Source organism: Gigantopelta aegis, chromosome 7 (assembly GCF_016097555.1).
Source record: "Gigantopelta aegis isolate Gae_Host chromosome 7, Gae_host_genome, whole genome shotgun sequence".
NCBI lineage: Eukaryota > Metazoa > Mollusca > Gastropoda > Neomphalida > Peltospiridae > Gigantopelta > Gigantopelta aegis.
Window position 1 is genome coordinate 41,234,661 of NC_054705.1, and position 22,249 is coordinate 41,256,909.

Sequence of the window (22,249 nt, forward strand, 5' to 3'; positions counted from 1 at the left end):
ATCATACCTTATTTTGGTTTTAACGGCCACCTTTTTTATTTGTATGTTGCCTAATAACACATGCAAAAGCAGGAATTTAATAAAACTCATAGACAGTGTAGATGCACACCGGCTCTGGTGATGTCGTGGTTAAGCCATCAGACCTAAGGCTGGTACCGGCTCCCACCCACAGTTTTAAGAACTTAATGGGTAGGTGTAAGACCATTACACCTTCTTCTCTCTCTCACTAACCAGAAGTAAAGTTTGTTTTATTTAACGACACCACTAGAGTACATTGATTTTTTATCTTATCATCGGCTATGGGACGTCAAACATATGGTCATTCTGACACTGTTTTTTAGAGGAAACCCTCTTTGTTGAACCAGTTATGGATCACTGGTTGGTGCAAGTGGTTTACACCTACCCACTGAGCCTTGCGGAGCACTCACTCAGGGTTTGGAGTCGGTATCTGGATTAAAAATCTCATGCCTCAACTGAGATCCAAACCCTGTACCTACCAGCCTGTAGACCGATGGCCTAACCACAACGCCACCGAGGCCGGTCTAAGCAGAAGATGCCAGCAACTGGAATGGTGGGGGTGAAGGTAGATATACATGTATTTGCTTTTCATCGTGGGGAGGGGTTGTTTGAGAACTATGCATAATCTTCAAAATTGGTGAGACCAAAGCCAGTGATTATAAAACTTTTGAGTGTGGACTCAAATTTTTAATGAGCTCATGTACATACAGTTTGTGGAGTGTTTGCCATGGCCTCAAAGTCTCACCCTGACTCTATTAGAGTCTTGAGTCTACAACTATAACCATAGGGCCAGGACCCGTGCTTATAAAACTTTTAGAGTCTAGGCCCTGTGCTTCTAAACCTTAAAGTCTAGACTTTAATAAAGTCCAGACTTTAACGTCATGGCAACGCCATTCAAATGGCATAAGTTAAAGTCTAGACTTTAAATTTTATAAGCACAGGCCCTGACTCAATCTCTAATGATATCACACACATACAATTTGTATGGCATTGTCATGACATTACTGTTTCAGAGACTCTATCAGACTCTCAAGTCTAGACTCTAAATGTTTTAATAAAGTCTAGACTTTACGTTTTATAAGCACAGGCCCTGACTCAATCTCTAATGACATCACACACATACAATTTGTATGGCATTGTCATGACATTACTGTTTCAGAGACTCTATCTGACTCTCAAGTCTAGACTCTAAATGTTTTATAAGCACCAGGCCAGGTCCCACCTAGCACCTTTGAGACACACCCACAGGCTATGATGGTTGTCTGAACTTGATGAAGAGAACCACGGTTACGATACTACACAGAACGAATCCCAGGTAGCCGAACGAGGGGAATCCTAGATGTTCCAACATGTAACCACCGATCGTAGGCGACACGGTTCTCACTAGGGAATGTACAGCCATGTTCAGGCCTAGCATCGCACCTGCGAAGAAAAAAAACAATCAAAAACAAGAGATCATTTATATGCTCATTCCGACAAACAGGCCAGCACATACCACAGCCTTTGATAATTTTTTTAAAGGTCTATCTTTCCTATAAAAGCTGGTGTGTGTGTGTGTGTGTTCGTGTGTGTGTTATAGTCCATTTTTTTTAAATACAAGTACAGAAGAGGATCTCTCTAAACTGAAACCTCCCTAAAACATTAGTGAATCAGGACTCGAACTTAACCTTTTCAGACTCGTTAACCCATTGTCTTCAAAGTGCCCCAGGAACTGATATATATTTGACAGTTAAACAAAGGATAAATTTACAGATGGTTATTTGATGATAACTGATTTATTATTCATAGTAGAAGACTGGTTCAAGCATATTTGTAAAGATAAATCAATTTTCTATGAGAAGGAGTTCATTATTATACATGTACATATATAGAGGTATATTAAAAAAAAAAATCACTGGTTATAAAAACATACCAAATTTCTATGAAAATGTGTAAATGTATAAACCCATTTAGAAAATCTCTCCGACCACGTGCAGATCTCGAAAGTGGTATGTCATCTTGAATTCCAGATAGTATTTCAGCTAGTGGAATTCCATTGGAATTATCACTCTTACATTCCGAGAAAACATCACTATCACAGTCATTTTCCGTGAAGGTCGTATTATCGAAAATGGATGTCACCATTGTAGTTAACAGAACAATTATACCAAATAGGCTGAAAAGTTTCGAAATAAATGAGCACATTCTCACGGCAAAGCATGTAAAACTTCTACAGGATGTTGTTGTTAGCACTGCCTCTATTGCGCATGTCAACCTGTGACAAATTTGGTTGTAAATACAAACTGAAAACACACCACGTTTTTTCCCCGTCTTGTAGTCTGAATAGTGATTATTGTTTTTAATGGGATTTTCCATTCCATAGTGGGAAAGGGTTAACGTCAGTACATAGGTCGGGAGCTTCACCAACAATACTTCTCTGCCACTGTTTAAAATTTGATGTCATCAGTAAAGCTCCTCAATAAGGATAAACTGTATATATATTGGGTGTACATTATCTGCTAGCATTTAACATTTGTGCTTTTGAAATATGTCTACATACATGTACAGAAAAATAACCTTTCAGTCATGTTGATTTGCTGCAAAAGTAACTTTAAAAAAACATTATCAGCAGGCAGGCATAAAATAGCCGTCGGTGGGCAGTTTCACCCATGGCAATGTTTTTACAAATATTGCCATAGCCGACAAATTCATAAGTTCGATCCCTGGTGCCTATTATAAAAGCTATAAAAAGAATCCCAACGCCCGTATTCAAACCTGGCTGAATCGGAAGCAAATGTTTTATTTAACGATGCACTCAACACATTTTATTTACGGTTATATGGCATCAGACATATGGTTAAGGACCACACAGATATATTGAGAGGAAACCCGCTTTTGCCACTTCATGGGCTACTCTGTTCGATTAGGCGGCAAGGGATATTTTATATGCAACATCCCACAGACAGGATAGTACATACCACTGCCTTTGTGACACCAGTTGTGGAGCACTGGCTGGAATGAGAAATAGCCCAATTGGGCCACCGATGGGGATCGATCCTAAACCAACAGCGCATCAAGCAAGTGCTTTAACACTGGGCTATGTCCCGCCTCTTGCTGAATCAGTGTTTCACATTATGGTGTCAGGTTTTTGTCTTGCTCTGTTTAAACTAGTCAGTATATAGGAAAGTTGGTACTTTAAAACCGGGCTTAAAAACCCCTACCAAGGTTCTATAAATTCATAACTATGGCTATAACTGGTTGGAATCAAAATCAATTGCTCGAATGGAGGAAACTGGTTGCAAAAACCTACATGGGTCCCTCCAATTTAATAACATTTCATTTCATCTTATTTTCGTGCTTATATCCAATCAAGGTTGAAGCATGCTGTCTTGGGCACACACCTCAGTTATCTGGGCTGTCTATCCAGGATAGTGGGTTAGTTGTTAGTGGTTATTGAGAGAGACAAGAGGGTGTAGTGGTCTTACACCTACCCACTGAGTCATTAAAACTCGCTCTGGGTGGGAGCCGGTACCGGGCTGCGAACTTAGTACCTACCAGCCTTATGTCCGATGGCTTAACCATAAGACCACCAAGGCCAGTTTTAATATCAAAGATCTTACCTGTGTCTGCATCTGAGACAGTTTTCGTCACCGCTGCACTAAGGACAACATTCTTGGTGGTCAGGCCAATGACAAGAGGCAAAAACACAGCACACAACTGCCAGATGTTAGTACAAAACGCCTGGAAATACGAAGAGAAAACTTTACTACAGAATGTTTTTTAAACAAGACACAAATCCATATATAAATTATACAGTCAAACTTTGCTATCGTGATTGGTATTGGAGATCAAGCGACGAAGATGGCGATGGATTGGCCATGTCATCAGAATGCCTCAAACAGCCCTACCAAGAGTGGCACTCCGATGGACCCCTCCTGGAAAAAGGAAATGGGGAAGACCGAAAGAAACATGGAGGAGGACAGTAGAGAAGGAAATCCGAGAGCGCAGTCTGAGTTGGGGGCTGCTGGAGAAGCTGGCAAAAGACAGGCAGCAGTGGCGATCTCTGGTTACAGCCGTATGTGCTTCTTAGCACGAAGGGGATTAAGTAAGTAACCTCTGCTATCCGTATGCTGCCAAGACAAAGCAAACAAGCTCAAGGTATTGGCAGGGCTCGAATTTAACAGTGGCCATATGGCTAATATCCGCAATGCCTTAGTCATATGCTCCAATGCCCTAAAAATTAAACTGAATATTACGGCCAAATTGGCTCCGCCTTTATCTTGCACGTTAGTAATTAATCATCAGACTTGAATGCGACTCCTGAAAGTTGTTTTATTACAAAAACATGAAAATGCTCGCAGTTCTTTATTTTGAATGGGTGCCGTTGTTTTGTATTAAGATACTTTCTCCTGGCTGTAACACACTTAAAAATCTCAATCAGTCGAGGCCAAATGGCCTTACTCTCTTACATGTGAAGAGTTGAGGCACAAAACGCGATATAAACCATTTTCTTTCAAGTTTTTAGTTAAAGCCATTATTGTATGTCAGTAAGGACTAATCGTAGGCCCGCTGATTTGCTGCAAAACGTGATTGATCCTTATGAAATTGTATTGGTTAAATCGCGGGGTTTTTTTTTATCGAAACGCGATATACGCCAATTAAAAAAAATCACTTTTACTGAAAATTAAAAATGGATATATCGCGTTTTGCCCCTAAACTCTTCATGCACATGTATATGTATTTGCCAAATTCATGGCCTGTATCAGCGATTCAAAATTGACGTAAGTGAAAGTTAAAAAGATAAAAGTTAAAAACGACACTACTACAATGCGTTGATTTATATGCATGTACAATGTATATTAATTAGTAATCATTTACTGAATCTCAAACGTTTGGAAATTCAATCATATACATAATTAAACCTGCCAAATTTCTCCGTTAGTGCAAGGGTTGTTTTATATGCACTTTCCCACAGGCTGGACAGCACATACCACAGCCTTTGATATACCAGCACTGGTTGGGACAGAAAAATAAATGGGTCCACTGAGGAGAAAAAAAGAAGAAAGAAATGTTTTATTTAACAACGCACTCAACACATTTTATTTATGATTATATAGCATCAGACATATGGTTAAGGACCACCCAGATATTGAATGAAGAAACCCGCTGTGGCCACTTCATGGGCTACTCTTTTCGATTAGCAGCAAGGGATCTTTTATATGCACCATCACATAGACAGGATAGCACATACCACAGCCTTTGTTACAACAGTTGTGGCGCACTATTCAGTAGGGGAATTAAACCTGCTAAGTTTCTCCATTAGCAGCAAGGGATCTTTTATATGTACTTTCCCACAAGCTGGACAGCACATACCACAGCCTTTGAAATACCAGCACTGGTTGGGACAGAAAAATAAATGGGTCCATTAAGGAGATTCGAACCTACAACCCTAGTGCTCCAAACAAACGCTTTTTAAACTGAGGTATATATAACGCCGCCTGCAATATAATAATGAAAGAGTTATATATTCACCCAAGTCGGCTTTAATTATCATTTGACAAGGAAGGCAATGTCTTATTTAATGACACACTCAACACATTTTATTTATGGTTATATGGCGTCGGACATATGGTTAAGGACCACACAGATATAGAGAGAGGAAACCCGCTGTCGCCACTTCATGGGCTATTCTTTTCGATTAACAGCAAGGGATCTTTTATATGCACCATCCCATAGCAAGATAGCACATACCACAGCCTTTGACAGGGCTAGCTCTGGAACTCGCCAAATTCGCCAATTGCGAATTTTGAAAGCAGCTGGCAAATTTTATTTTAATTTGGCGAAATAATTTCATATAATAATTGACATTTTTTAGAAAATAACTGTTGAATTCTGCAAATTTTGAAATTTAATAGACAATTTGGCGAAATATTTTGCTCACTCAGAGCTAGCCCTGCTTTGATGTACCAGTCATGGTGCACTGGCTGGAGCGAGAAATAGTATTTGACAAATGACGACTATTCGAACTCGCCATCAGGAGATACGACCAGACCAAAATGAAGCCCGACCACGCGACTATTCAAACTCACCATCAGGAGATACGACCAGACCAAAATGAAGGCCGACCACGCGACTATTCAAACTCACCATCAGGAGATACGACCAGACCAAAATGAAGGCCGACCACGCGACTATTCAAACTCACCATCAGGAGATACGACCAGACCAAAATGAAGGCCGACCACGCGACTATTCAAACTCACCATCAGGAGATACGACTAGACCAAAATGAAGGCCGACCACGCGACTATTCAAACTCACCATCAGGAGATACGACCAGACCAAAATGAAGGCCGACCACGCGACTATTCAAACTCACCATCAGGAGATACGACCAGACCAAAATGAAGGCCGACCACGCGACTATTCAAACTCACCATCAGGAGATACGACCAGACCAAAATGAAGGCCGACCACGCGACTATTCAAACTCACCATCAGGAGATACGACCAGACCAAAATGAAGGCCGACCACGCGACTATTCAAACTCACCATCAGGAGATACGACCAGACCAAAATGATGGCCGACCACGCGACTATTCAAACTCACCATCAGGAGATACGACCAGACCAAAATGAAGGCCGACCACGCGACTATTCAAACTCACCATCAGGAGATACGACCAGACCAAAATGAAGGCCGACCACGCGACTATTCAAACTCACCATCAGGAGATACGACCAGACCAAAATGAAGGCCGACCACGCGACTATTCAAACTCACCATCAGGAGATACGACCAGACCAAAATGAAGGCCGACCACGCGACTATTCAAACTCACCATCAGGAGATACGACCAGACCAAAACGAAGGCCGACCACGCGACTATTCAAACTCACCATCAGGAGATACGACCAGACCAAAACGAAGGCCGACCACGCGACTATTCAAACTCACCATCAGGAGATACGACCAGACCAAAACGAAGGCCGACCACGCGAATATTCAAACTCACCATCAGGAGATACGACCAGACCAAAACGAAGCCCGACCACGCGACTATTCAAACTCACCATCAGGAGATACGACCAGACCAAAACGAAGGCCGACCACGCGAATATTCAAATTCACCATCAGGAGATACGACCAGACCAAAATGAAGCCCGACCATGCGAATATTCAAACTCACCATCAGGAGATACAACCAGACCAAAATGAAGCCCGACCATGCGACTATTCAAACTCACCATCAGGAGATACGACCAGACCAAAATGAAGCCCGACCATGCGACTATTCAAACTCACCATCAGGAGATACGACCAGACCAAAATGAAGCCCGACCATGCGACTATTCAAACTCACCATCAGGAGATACGACCAGACCAAAATGAAGCCCGACCATGCGACTATTCAAACTCACCATCAGGAGATACAACCAGACCACCATGCGACTATTCAAACTCACCATCAGGAGATATGACCAGACCAAAATGAAGGCTGACCACTTGAGAATGGAGTTTTCGCTGAACCTCTTCGTCAGGATGCCGATTCCAATCCCCTGGACAATCTAAAACATCAATAGTTGATTAAAGAAACCACTCATAAGTTAACAAGTCATTGTTAACATGTTATCGGAAGTTAACAGTCATTGTTAACATGTTACTGTAAGTTAACTGTCATTGTTAACATGTCACCGTAAGTTAACCATCATTGTTATCATGTCACCGTAAGTTAACAGTCCTTGTTAACATGTCACCATAAGTTAACAGTCATTGTTAACATGTCACTGTAAGTTAACCGTAACTGTTAACATGTCACCGTAAGTTAACAGTCATTGTTAACATGTCACCGTAAGTTAACCATCATTGTTAACATGTCACCGTAAGTTAACCGTCACTGTTAACATGTTACCGACTAGTACAGCCTTTTTTAATGACTAATGTTCCACATTAAAAAAAATTTTTTTACAATATCGGTGTCTGTATATTTGATATATATTTCTGGTTGTCTTAATGTATGCAGTTCAAACACACTGTCCTGGGCACACACCTCGGCTATCTAGACTGTCTGTCCAGGACACGAGTTAGTTGTTAGTGATTAGTGGGTTAGTTAGAATGAAGAGGGTGTAGTGGTCTTACACCTACCCATTGAGTCATTAAAACTCGTTCTGGGTGGGAGCCGGTACCAGGCTGCGAACCCAGTACCTACCAGCCGTATGTCCGATGGCTTAACCACAACACCACTGAGGCCGGTTCTCTCCACAAAATGAATTCTGAGCATAACACAAGACACTGACAAGACTTACCATTGTAGTGATACCGATGTAGGACATGACAAAGCCGTTCTGGTCCGCGGCCAGGTGAAACGTGTCGATGGCTACAACCTGGAACATGCTCTGAAAGATTCCTATTGGGATTCCTGGTGAAAAAAAACAGAAGGAAAAAAGAAGAAGACAAATTATGTCAGGATTGAATAAAGGAATTGATAAATAAATGAATGAATGAATGAATGAATGAATTAATTAATAGGTGGATGCATGGATTAATTTAACTAATGACAATGCACAATATGGCCAGTTTAACCAATGACAATATGACCAGCATAACCAATGACAATGCACAATATGGCCAGCGTAACCAATGACAATGCACAATATGGCTAGTATAACCAATGACAATGCACAATATGGCCAGTGAAACCAATGACAATGCACAACATGGCCAGCGTAACCAATGACAATGCACAATATGGCCAGTATAACCAATGACAATGCATAATACATGTATGGCCAGCGTAACCATTGACAATGACAATATGGCCAGCATAACCAATGATAAAGCACAATATGGCCAGCATAACCAATGACAATACATAATACATGTATGGCCAGTGTAACCAATGACAATATGGCCAGTGTAACCAATGACAATATGGCCAGTGTAACCAATGACAATATGGCCAGTATAACCAATGACAGTGCACAATATGGCCAGTGTAACCAATGACAATGCACAATATGGCCAGCGTAACCAATGACAGTGCACAATATGGCCAGTGTAACCAATGACAATGCACAATATGGCCAGTTTAACCAATGACAATATGACCAGCATAACCAATGACAATGCACAATATGGCTAGTATAACCAATGACAATACACAATATGGCCAGCGAAACCAATGACAATGCACAATATGGCCAGTGTAACCAATGACAATGCACAATATGGCCAGTATAACCAATGACAATGTATAATACATGTATGGCCAGCGTAACCAATGACAATGACAATATGGCCAGCGTAACCAATGACAATGCACAATATCGCCAGTATAACCAATGACAATGCATAATACATGTATGGCCAGCGTAACCAATGACAATGACAATATGGCCAGCGTAACCAATGACAATGCACAATATGGCCAGCATAACCAATGACAATACATAATACATGTATGGCCAGTGTAACCAATGACAATATGGCCAGTGTAACCAATGACAATATCGCCAGTATAACCAATGACAGTGCACAATATGGCCAGTGTAACCAATGACAATGCACAATATGGCCAGCATAACCAATGACAATGCACAATATGGCCAGCATAACCAATGACAATACATAATACATGTATGGCCAGTGTAACCAATGACAATATCGCCAGTGTAACCAATGACAGTGCACAATATGGCCAGTGTAACCAATGACAATGCACAATATGGCCAGCATAACCAATGACAATGCACAATATGGCCAGTGTAACCAATGACAATGCACAATATGGCCAGTATAACCAATGACAATGCACAATATGGCCAGTGTAACCAATAACAATGCACAATATAGCCTGCGTCACCAATGACAATTAACAATATGGCTAGCGTAACCAATGACAACACAAAATATGGTAAGTTTAACACATGACAATGCACAATATAACCAATGACAACACAAAATATGGTAAGTTTAACACATGACAATGCACAATATGGCCAGCGTAACCAATGACAATGCACAATATGGCCAGCATAACCAATAACAATATGGCCAGCGTAACCAATGCACAATATGGCCAGCGTAACCAACAACAATGCATAATATGGCCAGTTTAACCAATAACAACACACAATATGGCTAGAGTAACCAATGACAACACACAATATGGCTAGAGTAACAAATGACAACACACAATATGGCTAGAGTAACCAATGACAACACACAATATGGCCAGTGTAGACAACACACAATATGGCTAGAGTAACCAATGACAACACACAATATGGCTAGAGTAACCAATGACAACGCACAATATAGCCAGCGCAGACAACACACAATATGGCTAGAGTAACCAATGACAACACAATATGGCTAGAGTAACCAATAACAACACACAATATGGCTAGAGTAACCAATGACAACACACAATATGGCCAGCGTAGACAACACACAATATGGCTAGAGTAACCAATGACAACACACAGTATGGCCAGCGTAGACAACACACAATATGGCTAGAGTAACCAATGACAACACACAATATGGCCAGCGTAGACAACACACAATATGGCCAGCATAGACAACACACAATATGGCTAGAGTAACCAATGACAATATGGCCAGCGTAAACAACACACAATATGGCTAGAGTAACCAATGACAACACACAATATGGCCAGCGTAGACAACACACAATATGGCTAGAGTAACCAATGACAACACACAATATGGCCAGCGTAGACAACACACAATATGGCCAGCGTAGACAACACACAATATGGCTAGAGTAACCAATGACAATATGGTCAGCGTAGACAACACACAATATGGCTAGAGTAACCAATGACAATATGGCCAGCGTAGACAACACACAATATGGCTAGAGTAACCAATGACAACACACAATATGGCTAAAGTAACCAATGACAACACACAATATGGCTAGAGTAACCAATAACAATATGGCCAGCCTAACCAATGCACAATATGGCCAGCGTAACCAACAATGCATAATATGGCCAGTTTAACCAATAACAACACACAATATGACTAGAGTAACCAATGACAACACACAATATGGCTAGAGTAACCAATGACAACACACAATATGGCTAGAGTAACCAATGACAACACAAAATATGGCCAGTGTAGACAACACACAATATGGCTAGAGTAACCAATGACAACACACAATATGGCTAGAGTAACCAATGACAACACACAATATGGCTAGAGTAACCAATGTCAACACACAATATGGCCAGCGCAGACAACACACAATATGGCTAGAGTAACCAATGACAACACAATATGGCTAGAGTAACCAATAACAACACACAATATGGCTAGAGTAACCAATGACAACACACAATATGGCCAGTGTAGACAACACACAATATGGCTAGAGTAACCAATGACAACACACAGTATGGCCAGCGTAGACAACACACAATATGGCTAGAGTAACCAATGACAACACACAATATGGCCAGCGTAGACAACACACAATATGGCCAGCATAGACAACACACAATATGGCTAGAGTAACCAATGACAATATGACCAGCGTAAACAACACACAATATGGCTAGAGTAACCAATGACAACACACAATATGGCCAGCGTAGACAACACACAATATGGCTAGAGTAACCAATGACAACACACAATATGGCCAGCGTAGACAACACACAATATGGCCAGCGTAGACAACACACAATATGGCTAGAGTAACCAATGACAATATGGTCAGCGTAGACAACACACAATATGGCTAGAGTAACCAATGACAATATGGCCAGCGTAGACAACACACAATATGGCTAGAGTAACCAATGACAACACACAATATGGCTAGAGTAACCAATGACAACACACAATATGGCTAGAGTAACCAATAACAATATGGCCAGCGTAACCAATGCACAATATGGCCAGCGTAACCAACAATGCATAATATGGCCAGTTTAACCAATAACAACACACAATATGACTAGAGTAACCAATGACAACACACAATATGGCTAGAGTAACCAATGACAACACACAATATGGCTAGAGTAACCAATGACAACACAAAATATGGCCAGTGTAGACAACACACAATATGGCTAGAGTAACCAATGACAACACACAATATGGCCAGCGTAGACAACACACAATATGGCTAGAGTAACCAATGACAACACACAATATGGCCAGCGTAGACAACACACAATATGGCTAGAGTAACCAATGACAACACACAATATGGCCAGCGTAGAAAACACACAATATGGCTAGAGTAACCAATGACAACACACAATATGGCCAGCGTAGACAACACACAATATGGCTAGAGTAACCAATGACAACACACAATATGGCCAGCGTAGACAACACACAATATGGCCAGCGTAGACAACACACAATATGGCTAGAGTAACCAATGACAACACACAATATGGCCAGCGTAGACAACACACAATATGGCCAGCATAGACAACACACAATATGGCTAGAGTAACCAATGACAATATGGCCAGCATAGACAACACACAATATGGCTAGAGTAACCAATGACAATATGGCCAGCATAGACAACACACAATATGGCTAGAGTAACCAATGACAACACACAATATGGCTAAAGTAACCAATGACAACACACAATATGGCTAGAGTAACCAATGACAATATGGCCAGCGTAAACAACACACAATATGGCTAGAGTAACCAATGACAACACACAATATGGCCAGCGTAACCAATGCCAATGCACAAACCTGATCCAATCTTTATAAGCAGTAGAAAGAGAACTCCGGGTGCTAAAACCAGATTGATGATCTTCTTAAAGTTGAACACACTCGAACTGGAGGCTAGGACAAAAAACACAAATCACCAATGTTAATATCCATGTAACAATTCTTTACACTGCAACAATTTCAATCACAAAATAAAAGGTCAACTATAATTTTTTAGTCAAGTAAGTTAAAAGCCAACCCTTTTTTTTATTTAGTTGTAGTCAAATATCAGAAGAAGACATTATATAATCAAGGGGTGGAATTGGTGAACTGTAAAAAAGAGGAAATCTAGAGGGGTCCCAGAAATTCTTGAAATCCTAGGTTAAAATCTGTGCCATCTGACACATTTTGGAGGAAAGAACGATTAAAATGTAAGGAAACGCAATGTTTCATGAGAGAAAAAGAGCTGATCCGAGGAGAATTCCCAGCCCTGATAATGTTTTCATTTTCAATAACGGCTACTTCAATTTTATAACACTTACTAAACTAGCTTTTTGAATGAACCAGGAGTTAACTCCCTTGAATAGTAACATAATTGTGTTTTTTTCCATCTTTGTAGGTTGCATGGTACCAAAGAAGAGAGTTCCGTGTCAAAGTTGGAGGAGCATTGTGAAATATTTATGGAGTAAAAACAGCTGTGGGTGTGATTGGTAGTAATATGTGATATTGATATTTGTGCAAATACTACATGTATTATCCATTGGCAATAAATAAATACACTTTTACCGTAATTTCCTGCGTATTGCCCACTACAGTAGATAGTCCGCAGCGATCTATATTTACGTTTCAGGATAATAAAATGCTCAGATAGCCCGCTCCGGCAGATAATCTGCGGACTATCTGCATGTAATTGTTGAAGTGATCACGTGGTCTGCCTGTTCGCTTGTACCGGTAAGCTGATATTGCTTTTGTCACTAAGACTGAGTTGTTTTTATAGTAATTTCCTCCTTGCTTCTGTCACTATCACCGAGTTGTTTTCATTGTAATTTCCTCCTAGCTACTTTTACTACGACTGAGTAGTTCTCATAAAAGCTTCATTCTGTATGTTTAGATCACAGTTTGTCAGTCATTATTGAATCATGGATTCGCCAAGTAGCAAAAAACATAAAAGGAAAAGTTACACGGCAGAGTTTAAACTTAAAGTTGTGTTATATGCGGACGAACATGGTAATAGAGAAGCAGGCCGTGTGTTTGATCTTCATGAAAAGTCTGTTCGTCAGTGGAGAAAAATGAAAGAACAATTATCAGTAGTACCTAGAACAAAAAGAGCCAGACGGCATGGCATTGCACATTTTTCGACACTTGAAGTTGATTTAGTTAATTGGATTAAAGCTCAACGTGAAAACGGAAGGTCAGTGTCGACAGTGTTGATTAGGTTAAAAGCGCAAACCATGGCTAAAGAAATGAAACTGAGTACTTTTAAAGGTGGGCCAACCTGGTGTTACCGATTCATGAAAAGGAACGATTTATCAGTCAGAAGTCATAGGACTGTAGGCCAATCTCTCCCTGCCGAATGGGAGAAAAAAGTTAGCGATTTCCATGATTTTGTTGCACGATCGAAAAAAATGAACAATTTGAAAGCAAATTTAATTGGTAATATGGATGAAGTGCCCATGTGTTTTGACGCCCCCCCCTAACAGAACAGTTGATTGTGTTGGTTCCAAAACCGTGACTATTGTAATGACTGGCAATGAAAAAACCCATTGTACTCGCTTGTATGGTCAATGGTGAAAAACTATGCCCAATGGTGCTATTTAAGCGGATTACAGTTCCAAAAGTAACTTTTCCCCCTGGTGTTGTTGTACGTTGCAACAAAAAGGGTTGGATGAATGAAGAAGAAATGTCTGTTTGGACACAAGGTGTTTGGAAAAAGCGGGCAGGGTAATTTTTTAGTCAGGCAAAGTGCCTTCTAGTTATGGACAGCATGTCAGCTCATAAACTTGAAAGTGTCAAAAGTGAACTGAAAACGCTGAATACTCATGTAGCGATAATTCCAGGTGGATTAGCAAAAAAAATTACACCAACTAGATTTGACGGTGAACCATGTATTCAAGGTTAAAGTACGAGAGCAATGGGAAGCTTGGATGTCTGAAGGATTGCACACGTACACAAAAACAGGATGCATGCGCAGAACTTCTTATGTCGAAGTTGTGAATTGGGTGCTGAAGGCATGGGAGTCTGTTGATAGAAAGATAATTATTAAAGCATTCCATAAAGCTGGAATATTAGAAGCATCAGAACCTTGTGATAGTGACAGCAGTGATGACAATATTCCCCTGTCCACCATAGCAGGTCGCTTAGAAGAAACTCGGTTGCAGCTTTTCGATAGTGAATCAGAAGACTCCGAATTCGATGGATAGGACTGAACTGTCACTGTGTTTTATGTTTAACACCGTTAATTGTGTTTAAAATAAATTTTTGCATACCGGTATTATTATTTACTTTTATGATTTTGTTTTATCAGCCCGCATGTTTATTAACAAAATAAAACGAATAATGATCACATAGTCCGCACCGCCAGATAGTCCGCAGGAGGCATTTGTTGATGTTTTAAATCACATAGCCTGCGGGCAATACGCAGGAAATTACGGTATTTGTTATACAGTTGTTGTGCAGTATATACCAGAGGTTGAAACTAAAGCGGGATGTCCCCAAAAATGGAACTGCAGTTTTCAGCAAAAATGGTATGTGACCCCCCAGTTTCTTGCAGGTAGATTAGATGTGAGGTGTAACACGTTTTATTGCTGTACTTCCTGGGTGTGTTGATACACTGCTTATATCAGTTTTATTAGTAAACATTAACATTATCGGCAATAGGAATTGATTTGGTCTATTAGAACTTGTAGTGTACAGGCTGAAAATGATCCTAAATGGTGACATGTATAAATACACGTCGTGATAAATCATCCATGTTTTTTTAATAAACTTTTAGAATGTTATACACAATACACTCTTTTCGATTAGCAGCAAGGGATCTTTTATATGCACCATCCCATAGACAGGATAGCACATACCATGGCCTTTGATGTATCAGTCGTGGTGCACTGGCTGGAGCGAGAAATAGCCCAATGGGTCCACTAACGGGGATCGATCCCAAACCGACCGTGCATCAAGCGAGTGCTGTACCACTGGGTGGGCTACATCTCACCCGTGTATCAACACACAGTCAATGCGATAAATGGTTTAACCATCTTCCGTTTCAGATTTTGCCAAACTGCACTGTTCCCCGCAGTTTAAATACTTAAAGATTACACAGTAATTAGCCACAGTTACTAAAGTTACACTTTGTTTTGTTTAATGACACCATTAGAGTATATTTTGGAAATTCTCAGTCTTCACCACCACATTTTCCCATTACTAATGGATCTTTCATGTTCTTTCCCACAGACAGGACAGCAAATACCCAATGTTAATCAAGGAAAGGATTATTTGCTTAACAACCCAGCAAAATTTTAAAACCAATATGTCTACTTAGTTTCCAACATATATATATGGTTATGTTGACAGTTTTTATCATCAGCAAGGAATATTTTTTAGAAACTTTTTTATACAGGCCAGCAGATACCATGAACTTTAATAAATAGGCACCTTCCTCTGCGACCTTCGCCTCTGGTTTCTTGGTGTGTTTCGGTACAAAAGCTAAAACGAGGACGATACTCAGCAGTGACCCAGCACTTGCCAGAAAGGCAGCAAACTCTTCACTGATAAAACAAAAACAAAAAACCCACAATAATAAGGATAATGATCATTTACAAACAGAGATTTAACAAGCATTCTGAGAGTACTGCTAAAGCAATACGTGTACACGTCCCCTATTGGGCCCAATACATTTTCATATCTCCTGCATTCAAGGGCCATAAATCTGGCAAAAACAGAAATCCCCATGCAAGTCGAGCCTTGTCTGCAATTCTACATAAACATTTAACTCAATATCTAAAAAACCCAAATGTCTGAAAAACTATATGTGGGACAGATTGATATAGGAAGGAAGGAAATGTTTTACTTAACGATGCACTCAACACATTTTATTTATGATTATATGGCATTGGATATTGAGAGAGGAAACCCGCTGTCGCCACTTCATGGGCTACTCTTTTCAATTAGCTGCAAGGATCTTATATATGTATTTTCCCACAGACAAGACAGCACATACCACGGCCTTTGATATACCAGCCCTGGGTTACTAGTTGGGAGGGAAAACAAAAAACGATCAGAGAATGGGTCCATCAAGAAGGTTCGATCCTATGACCAAAGGTTCTCAGCCAGCACTCTACCGACTGAGCTTGATCTTAAATCCATCTACATGTGGGCTATACTTCTTTCTTTTGTGCCAAAATTAGAGACATTTAAATCGTTGACCTCTCCGCAATGTAATTATTATTAAAAAACCCACACCTGACATGTTTGGTGATAAGTCCCCCTACGAGAGGCCCGATCACCATGCCAACGCCATAAGACATTCCCAGCTTCCCCAATGCATCCGCCCTCTTGTGGACCTCGCCTAAGTCTGTGACAATCATTTGCCCTCCTGAAAATACAAACTACAGTCAATTATTTATAGAAGAAAATAATGAAACATATCAGGATAAGAGACGTTAGTTTGTTTGTTTTGTTTAACGACAGCACTAGAGCACATTGATTTATTAATCATCAGCTATTTGATGTCAAACATTTGGTAATTTTGACATATAGTCTTAAAGAAAGAAAGAAAGAAAGAAATGTTTTATTTAATGACGCACTCAACACATTTTATTTACGGTTATATAGTGTCAGACGTATGGTTAAGGACCACACAGATTTTGAGAGGAAACCCGCTGTCGCCACTACATGGGCTACTCTTTCCGATTAGCAGCAAGAGATCTTTTATTTGCACTTCCCACAGGCAGGATAGCACAAACCATGGCCTTTGTTGAACCAGTTATGGATGACTGGTCAGTGCAAGTGGTTTACACCTACCCATTGAGCCTTGCAGAATACTCACTCAGGGTTTGGAGTCGGTATCTGGATTAAAAATCCCATGCCTCGACTGGGATCCGAACCCAGTACCTACCAGCCTGTAGACCGATGGCCTAACCACGACACCACCAAGGCCGGTATATAGTCTTAGAGAGGAAACCGGCTACATTTTTCCATTAATAGTGCTCAAGGGATCTTTTACATGCAGGATGAGAGACAGATTTACAAACAAGAATTCATGTATGAAGAAAGAAATAGTATACCCAGTAATGCATGAATGAAAAAACAAATGTGGGTATGGCTCCATACCCATTTTACCCTCTGGCAGAAACCCTGCCTGCATTGCACGCATAAAAAAACTATACCCTGCAAAGTACATGCATGGAAAAAGATATAATTCTGCATTGCATGCATAAAAAAGCCCATACCTTGCATTGAATGCATGAAAAAAAAGCAAAGACAATAAAAACTTACCCTGCATTGCATGCATGAACATTGATGGTAGCCTGGATACAAACAGTAGTGGAATGTTGTAGGATAATCCAAGAAGGAAGTAGGTCAAGGCCGAGGCCGAAAAGGCCAAGGTCATGGCAGCCCGACCTCCGAAAAGATCTCCGAATCGCCCATACAGAGGTCCGCCAGCCAGCTGAACAACGGCGAACGTCGTCTGTAGATATCCAAACACCACCGGGTCCACGCCAAGCCGCTTTGACAAATACTGAAAGATAAATGTTAATTTAAATTTTTTTTTTAATTCAATCCATGTGCAAAAAAAGAAGAAGTTTGTTTTGGGGTGGGGGTTTTTAACAATGCCACTATATCTATAGAGAACATTGATTTATTAATCATCGGCTATTGGATGTCAAACTTTTAGTAATTTTGACATATAGACCTCGAGAAAACCCGTTACATTTTTTATTTTGTAGCAATTCATCTTTTATATGCACCATCCCACATACAGGATACAACATATAATGTTGTCCCACCTCCTATTTAATATATTTTCATCAGGTATAGAATTACAAAGAACAGATACTTCCTGACAGGATGTTATTTTACATTTCAACACCACTTTTAGACAAGACGGTGCCTTAATTAGCCCGAGTACTCTGCTATTTGAGAGCTAGACGGACATTTGGATGGTTATGATCGCTCTCTCAGCCAGAGATAACTGTATAGCTGGCCCGAGTACTCTGCCGTTCGAGAGCTATACACGGACATTTGGACAGTTATGACTGATGTGTGCTGTAGATATCTCTATAGCGAAGACACAGAATGACTGCCTACCACTGAATAGAGAAAGATTCCTGCTCTAATACAACATTTGACATTAAATACCATTACACTGATCATTTCCAAGTTTGCCAATTACTAATATTTCACATATTAACCAACAATACACACACTACAAGAAGAAACCTGACATTACCACCTTTCAATAATGTAGGTGCTGACGGGTTTCTTCCTGTAGTGTGTGTATTAGTGATTCATATGTCAAATATTTGTTATTGGCGAACTACAAAATGATTAATGTAATGGTATGCAACGTCAAACATGTATAGATAGGGATCTTGTTGTATAACTGTAAGAGTGGGAATCTTTGCCTACCTGGTTGAAGGCAGCAATTCCGTGTTTTCACTATACAGTTATCTCTAGCTGAGAGAGTGATCATAACCATACAAATGTCTGTCTAGCTCTCGAATGGCAGAGTACTCGAGCTAGCTATACAGTTATCTCTGACTGAGAGAGTGATCATAACTGTCAAAATGTCCGTCTAGCAACGGCAGAGAATTTAGGTTTGTCGGTCCATGTGCCCTTTCCCTTTGCCCTCCCCTCTGCAATATTTTCTGGATCTGTCCCCCGAGTGAGTTTGCTTTTAAAAAATAATATTTAACTCAAACATTTTTAATTTTTAAACTCTTTTTCTTTTATTGCAGGATATGTGCAAAATAGATGGTTATTGCTTATGACCAAATAGCGAATGTTGAGCCTTTGGGATTTAGTCAGGATTTTTTGTCAGGATCCCTTGTCTGATGGGATTGGGAAAATTATAGTATGATCAAATCATACTTTAAATATGTTTTCAGGCCACTGAATGATGCAGTATACACCACTGTTAAATTAATGTATTGGGACAGACATATATTAAATACATACATACATGTGTATATTGGAAATGTTTATTTATACATTGTGTATAATAAAAATGGGTAATTTTCAATGCCACTTTTTGGGGGGAAGGGTCCTATATGCTCAGACCCACAGAACGCCTTGATAAGTCCAATTCACCATTCTAACCTTCGCAGGATAAAAAAAAGTAAAGTTTGTTTTATTCAACGACGCCACTAGAGCACATTGATTTCTTATCTTATCATCGGCTATTGGACATCAAACATATGGTCATTCTGACACTGTTTTTTTAGAGGAAACCCGCTGTCGCCACACAGGCTACTCTTTTATGACAGGCAGCAAGGGATCTTTTATTTGCACTTCCCACAGGCAGGATAGCACAAACCATGGCCTTTGTTGAACCAGTTATGGATCACTGGTCAGTGCAAGTGGTTTACACCTACCCATTGAGCCTTGCGGAGCACTCATTCAGGATTTGGAGTCGGTATCTGGATTAAAAATCCCATGCCTCGACTGGGATCAGAACCCAGTACCTACCAGCCTGTAGACCGATGGCCTAACCACGACGCTACCAAGGCCGGTCTCGCAGGATAAGTGAATTCATTAAAACATTTGATCTTGCACCCACTGTTTCTATTGGCCGATCATGATGACAAATTTTAAGCAAAATCATAAACATATAGATCTAGCGATTCCAGGGATGTGAGAGGGGCTGGAACAAAAAAGCCGGGGTCCAGGGGCCGCTCAAGGCCCTCTGTAGGAAAATTGTTGTTTGCAACCCCTCGCTGGAACTGCCAAAAATTGCATTCAATGCTAACAAATCTAAACTGGCCATAATAATATAAGGCACATGTCATAAACTTGAAACTGTGAAAACATGCAAATAAACCTTGTGTGGTCAACAGTACTGAACATCATGTTTTGGGGGGGGGTTTTAAGACGAAATGGAAAAGCGCATTTATGCGTTTCCGCATAGCTCTCACATCCCTGAGATTATGACTTGACAGACAGATGTGACATTACAATTGTTCATGGAACTTCTAGGACATGTACGATGTAACCATATATTTATTCTCTGTGACTACCAAAAATGAAATGTTTAAAATCTTTAAACTTACAGGCAGTGTCCCAGTCTGGATCCAAAAACATGTTGCATACAGAAAAATATTAATATGAACCACTAACACGACTTTGTGGACTTTAAAATTAAATATTTTAACTGTTTGGTCTCCAGCACCGTCTGGGGATAAAAGTGGCTCCGTTTTCATCGTCTCTTCAGCAGTTGGTTTATCATCACCAGACTTGACACTTCGTTTTTGCATACTGTTTTTCAAGTCGACTTTCAATCACATCTGGTGCCAAAATTAAAAATGTCTTTTTTATAAAGGGAGCATACTCTATGTGACACATATCTTACAAAAACAATCTAGGTTAAACTAATGTATTAATGTCAGACTCAAAATGCAGAACGTGAACTTTATTTCAGAATTCAGTTCCGTTTTCATTACCGGTCTGTGCTTGTGTGGGTTTGGAATAAAAGTTAGTGTAAATTATTGTTTTCATAGGCCATGGAACTAATTAACCATACATGTAGTGTTTTTGAAATGTTAGCTGTCGTTAGTGTGTCAGACTAGATTGTAAAGATAAACGGGTGTCAAATCTTATACACGTGTAAACAAAACGATAAAAGTATTGCCATAAATTGGTCTAGAAAATGGGGTTTTATATAAATCAACTGATGAAACGTTCCGATCTGAGAATCAAAGCGCTAAAATATGCATATCATACATTTAATTCCTTTTTAAAGGATCAAGTTACATGTTTATATTTAGTTGCGATGCAACCTTAATTCCAAAATGTGCTTGTCGTTCAAAAATAAACGTTTGTGTGCAAGGATAATTTTTCGTTCCATTTCACAAGCGGAATTAGCTATATATACGGCGGCCGTGTATAGTACCAGGCCTCATTTGCTGAGTCTATATACACAGCAAAACATATATTTGATGTTTTACTTTAATAAGGGGAATGCATATCACGTATAGGCAATACACAAACTAATTAATTAACAGCAGCTGAATGTATATATTTTTTGTAAAAGGTTAAATACACCAATTCAAACAGTATGCGAATTAACAGTTGATGCATGAATGTAGTAAACCCAATTGACGACATCGATGGTGCATTACTGCATGGGGTTAAGGATGATCGGAATGAATTTTGTTACTGCTAATGGCAATGCAATGCTCTTTGATTTCATTTTATTTATTGTCAAGACTTTTAAAAAGTTTTTGTTTTGTTGTTGTTTGCTTGTTTTAGGCCTAAACAAAATATATGTGTTCGGGAATGTGCGGGGGAAAAATGAATAGATTAGGTGGCTTT

General features: G+C 40.0%; 1 protein-coding gene across 2 annotated transcripts; it reads right to left on the bottom strand.

The window, feature by feature from the left end:
- Positions 1-422: 422 nt before the first annotated feature.
- On the bottom strand, positions 423-21,768 carry LOC121377768 (solute carrier family 22 member 18-like). Of its 2 annotated transcripts, XR_005958655.1 has the most exons (10): positions 20,989-21,768; positions 18,215-18,458; positions 17,180-17,312; positions 16,373-16,485; positions 12,767-12,859; positions 8,306-8,418; positions 7,466-7,567; positions 3,618-3,738; positions 1,213-1,440; positions 423-1,066 (listed from the first exon to the last, which is right to left on the bottom strand). XR_005958655.1 is itself a non-coding variant. In XM_041505860.1 (9 exons), the coding sequence occupies exons 1-9, from the start codon at positions 21,190-21,192 to the stop codon at positions 1,268-1,270; spliced, it is 1,296 nt and encodes a 431-aa protein (XP_041361794.1). In that variant the 5' UTR covers positions 21,193-21,768; the 3' UTR covers positions 423-1,267. The 2 variants fall into 2 exon arrangements, 1 of the variants encoding a protein (XP_041361794.1); XM_041505860.1 differs by having other exon boundaries at positions 423-1,440.
- Positions 21,769-22,249: the final 481 nt, after the last annotated feature.